The 4,495-nt window shown below is 51.2% G+C and overlaps 1 protein-coding gene across 1 annotated transcript in view; it reads right to left on the reverse strand.

Moving 5' to 3' along the window:
- The window catches only part of AKNAD1 (AKNA domain containing 1), a 39,859-nt gene that overhangs the window by 7,645 nt on the left and 27,719 nt on the right, over positions 1-4,495 (reverse strand). The window contains exon 10 of the mRNA XM_008069658.1: positions 274-371. Coding sequence (XP_008067849.1) covers positions 274-371 — 98 coding nt within the window. The remainder of the gene's footprint in view (positions 1-273; positions 372-4,495) is intronic.

The following is a 4,495-nucleotide window of genomic DNA, read 5'->3' on the forward strand; positions in this document are numbered from 1 at the left end:
GGCCGGGAGCGGCCACTGCACTCCAGTCTGGGCAACCGAGTGAGACTTCAACTCAAAAAATAAAATAAAATAAAAAATAAATAAAAAAAAAAATCTATTCAATTATTCATTCTTTACATTTTGCCAAACAAGGACATACGACAAGCAACACCCTTGTCTAAGGAATGTTCTTGGAGTGCAGATGGCAAGCTGGCACCCACCGTGAGAAGGCCACCCGACACCCACCATGGCGCCCCTAAAGCCGGAGCCCCTGGCCCCAGCCCCTCTGCTTACTGAGAGCCGATGCTGAGTGCGGTGCCTTTTTGTGAATGATCATTGAAAATTTCCCACAGCCGAGCCTTCTGTGACCTTTTTTCTCCATCTGTTGCTTCCTGAGAAACAAAAGAGTCCATAGATTTGTTTTTTGAGTCAGAGTCCCACTCTTGCCCAGGCTGGAGTGCAGTAGCACACTCACGGCCACTGCAGCCTCGTCCTGCTGGGCTCAGACAATCTTTCCGCCTCAGCCTTCCAAGTAGCTGGAACTACAGACATGCACCACCACACCCAGCTAATTATTATTTTTTTTTTTTGAGTTGGCGTCTCACTCTGTCGCCCAGACTGGAGTGCAGTGGCCGCTCCCGGCCACCGCAGCCTCGACCCGCTGGGCTCCGGCGATCCTTCCGCCTCAGCCTTCCGAGTAGCCGGAATTACAGGCATGCGCTACCACGCCCGGCTGATTTTTTTTTTATTTATTGTAGAGATGAGGTCTCGCCTGCCCAGGTGGGTCTCGAACCCGCGGGCTCAGGCAATCCACTCACCTCGGCCTCCCAAAGGCGCGGGATGACAGGCTGAGCCGCCAAGCCCGGCTTAATTTTTTATTTATTGTAGAGACAAGGTCTCGCCATGTTGCCCAGGCTAGTCTCGAACCCATAAGCTCAGGCAATCCTCTCACCTCTCCCTCCCAAAGTGCTGGGATGACAGGCGTGAGCCAACACGCCTGGCTCAAAATCAGTTCTTATCAGGGAAAGAAGTTCTGCTGTCCATCAGTCCTGGGTCACGTGGCGTTGGCTGCGACAGTCCAAGATGAATGTCACCCCGAAGTCCTGCCTTTCCAGGTCTGGGGACCAAAGGCCACTGGGAGCCTATGGAGTTCATTTTAGTTGCAAGAGGCCACCAGGGGGCAGCAGGAAGAAGCAAGTCCAACCGACATTTTTCTGGAGACTTCTGCCGCACGCCCTAAAGCTTGGGCCTCCCTCCTCCACAGAAATTCTGACTCCTCCGGAGAAATTCTGATGAATAGCAGTTCTTCCCAGAGCGCTGGCTCAGCCCCAGGCTACAGTCGCAGCCCCCAGGGACAGTAGTTCACTCTTGGCATGGGGGGCACCATGCCCACCACCTCCTCTCTGGGAGGAGAGAGAGGCCGATTGCCCACGGCTGGGGTTTGAGCCTGGGCAAACGCAGGCACGTCCAGCTGTGCCCGGGCCTGGTGCCCGCAGAGGGGACCGGGCGGGTGGTGCAGGGGTTGGGGCTGAGAAGCCAGGCCCCTTCTCTCCTGGAAAAACATGCTGTGCCTCTGAGTCACCCGTTTCCTCACACCTCGTTTTCTGTCTCCACCCTCCTCCTCTGGGGCATTTGAACATCTGCAAACCCAAGTAGGAAACTTGGATCTCGCTCAAGGGAGCGCAGTCACATACACGCATTTTTCTGCTTTAAACTCCTTTGTGCACTTAAATCTTCTGGCCAGACAGAATTCTACCGGAGAAGATAGTTTTTCAACAAGAAGGAGCAGCTAATTTTTTTTTTTTTTTTTTTTTTGGAGTCAGGATCTCACTCTGTTGCCCAGGCTGGAGTCAGCGGCACGATCACGGCTCACCACAGCTTCGACCGCCTAGGCTCAGGCGATTCTTCTGCATCAGCCTCCCAAGTAGCTGGAACTATAGGCACACACCACCACACCCCGAATAATTTTTAAATTTTTTTTGTAGAGACAAGGTCTTGCTATGTTACCCAGGCTGGAAATAAATGTTTTGTTCTGCGCAGTCTCTGTTCCTAGCCTTAAAATGTATTCTTAAATCCAAAGTTTTACACTCAAGATAACCTAAAGGGATAAGCATTTTGCATCTTACACACATGTTATTTACCCATATAGATACAGAACAATTTACAAATGCTCTGCACACAGCACATATAGCAGTGAGCTTCACAAAGACAAGCCCCATCAGGTGCAGTGGCTCACACCTGTCATCCCAGTACTTTGGGAGGCGGAGGCCAGAGGATTGCCTGAGCTCAGGGGCTTGAGAACAGCCTGAACAACATACCAAGACCTTGTCTCTACAATAAATAGATAAATAAATAATTAGCCAGGTATGGTGGCACATACCTGTGGTTCTAGTTACTTGGAAGGCTGAGGAGGAAGGATCACCTACCCAGCAGGTCGGGGCTGCGGTGGCCGTGAGTGTGCCACTGCACTCCAGCCTGGGTGACAGAGAGAGACTCCAACTAAAAAAAAAGAAAAAGAAAGACAAGCCCCATCAGAGAGATCTTCAGTCCTCTAACAGAGAAAAGAGCAAGCAGCTTTCTTTGCCATTAAAAATCCCACAGGGAGTCGGGCTCGGTGGCTCAACCTGTAATCCTGCACTTTGGGAGGCTGAGGTGAGTGGATTGCCTAGGCCTGCCTGGGCAACTTGGCGAGACCTCATCTCTACAGTAAATCAAAAAAATTAGCTGGGTGTGGCAGCGCGCGCCTGTAGTTCCAGCTACTTGGAAGGCGGAGGCGGAAGGATTGCTGGAGCCCAGCAGGTTGAGGCTTCAGTGGCCAGGACTGGCCACTGCACTCCAGTTTGGGTGACAGAGTGAGACTCCAACTCAAAACAAAACCAAAAACCAAAAATCCCACAGGGATTATGTGGCTCACAAGATTTCAACTCATAAATCCTATTTATAATCTCCTCACCACTCCCCAGCAGTGGGTTGTGTTGAGTCTGATTTGACACTTGGTTGTGCTTTTCTTTCCAACTTGGCCATCATTTAAAAAGTATACTCGGTCTGGAACACTGGTCTCTGTCTTGGTACTTATGTTGTACTGTAGGGTAAACTAGGAATTTGGAAGGGAAACATTTACACCTTGAATGCTTAACCAAAATGTCAAAATAGGCCAGGCACGGTGGCTCACACCTGTAATCCCAGCACTTGGGGAGGCTGAGGCGGGAGGATGGCTTGAGCCCAGGGGTTCAAGACCAGCCTGCGTAACACAGCGAGACCTTGTCTCTACAAAAAATCTTTAAAAAGTTAGCCAGGCGTGGTGGTGTACAACTATAGTCCCAGCTACCTGGGGGGCTGAGGTGGAGGATTACCAGACCCCAGGGGTTCAAGGCTGCGGTGAGCACTTTTGTTTTTTTAGTTGAAATCCCACTCTGTCACCCAGGCTAGAGTGCAGTGTCTGTTCATAGCTCTCCACAGTCTCCAACTCCTGGGCTCAGTCAATCTTCCGGCTTCAGCCTCCTGAGTGGCTAAGACTACAGCCACACACCACCACACTCAGCTACTTTTAAGATTATTTGTAGAGATGATTCTCACAATGTTGCCCACGCTGGTCTTGAACTCCTGACCTCAAGTCATCCTCCCGCCTCGGCCTTCCCAAGTGCTGGGATTACCGGCATGAGCCACCACACCTGGCCTTATCTCTACAAAAACAAAAAAAAATTGGCGTGATGGTGTGGACCCGAAGTCCCAGCTACTTGGGAGGCTGAGGGGAAAGGATCACCCGAGCCCAGGAGGTCGAGGCTGCGGTGAGCCGTGAGGTGGCACTGCACTATATAGAGCCCAGAAGACAGAGTGAGATCCCAACTCAAAACAAGACAAAACTAACAAGGATTTGTCCTTAGGATTTTACATGCTTTACAGCTTGTCAGCTCTGGAAGATGTCTTGCTTAGGAAAGGGAAGACGTCAGCCCTGGGAAGAGAGATGAGGCTTACTCCTGGCACAGAGGCACAGGTTGGACCCAAGAGGAAAGACTTTTGGACATCACAGGAAGAGAGCAGTGCTGGTCGGTGTTGAACAGTGGTGGAGACTGGCCCCATCTGGGCAGTGTTCGAGCAAAGCTACAGGGCCACCTATAATCCTGGCTGGAACCAGGATGGTTCTTAACCAAGTGAGCTTAGCAGAAGCGCCTGCAGAGATTTTTTTTTTTTTTTTGAGTCAGAGTCTCTGTTGCCCAGGGTGGAGTACAGTGGCACAATTAAGGTTCAGGGCAGCCTTGACCTCCTGGGCTCAGGTGATCCTTCCACCTCAGCCTCCCGCATAGTTGGGATTGCAGGTACTTGCCACCATACCAGCTACAAAGAATATATATATATATTTAGAGAGAGAGAGAGAGAGAGAGAGTCTCTGTTGCCCGGGCTGGAATGCAGGAGCATGCTCATAGCCACGGCAGCCTCGACCTGCTGGGCTCCGGCAATCCTTCCACCTCAGCCTTCCAAGTAGCTGGAACTATAGGTGTGCGCCACCACACCCAGC

Source organism: Carlito syrichta, unplaced genomic scaffold (assembly GCF_000164805.1).
Source record: "Carlito syrichta isolate Samal-C Ts95f unplaced genomic scaffold, Tarsius_syrichta-2.0.1 Scaffold312159, whole genome shotgun sequence".
Taxonomy (NCBI): Eukaryota; Metazoa; Chordata; class Mammalia; order Primates; family Tarsiidae; genus Carlito; species Carlito syrichta.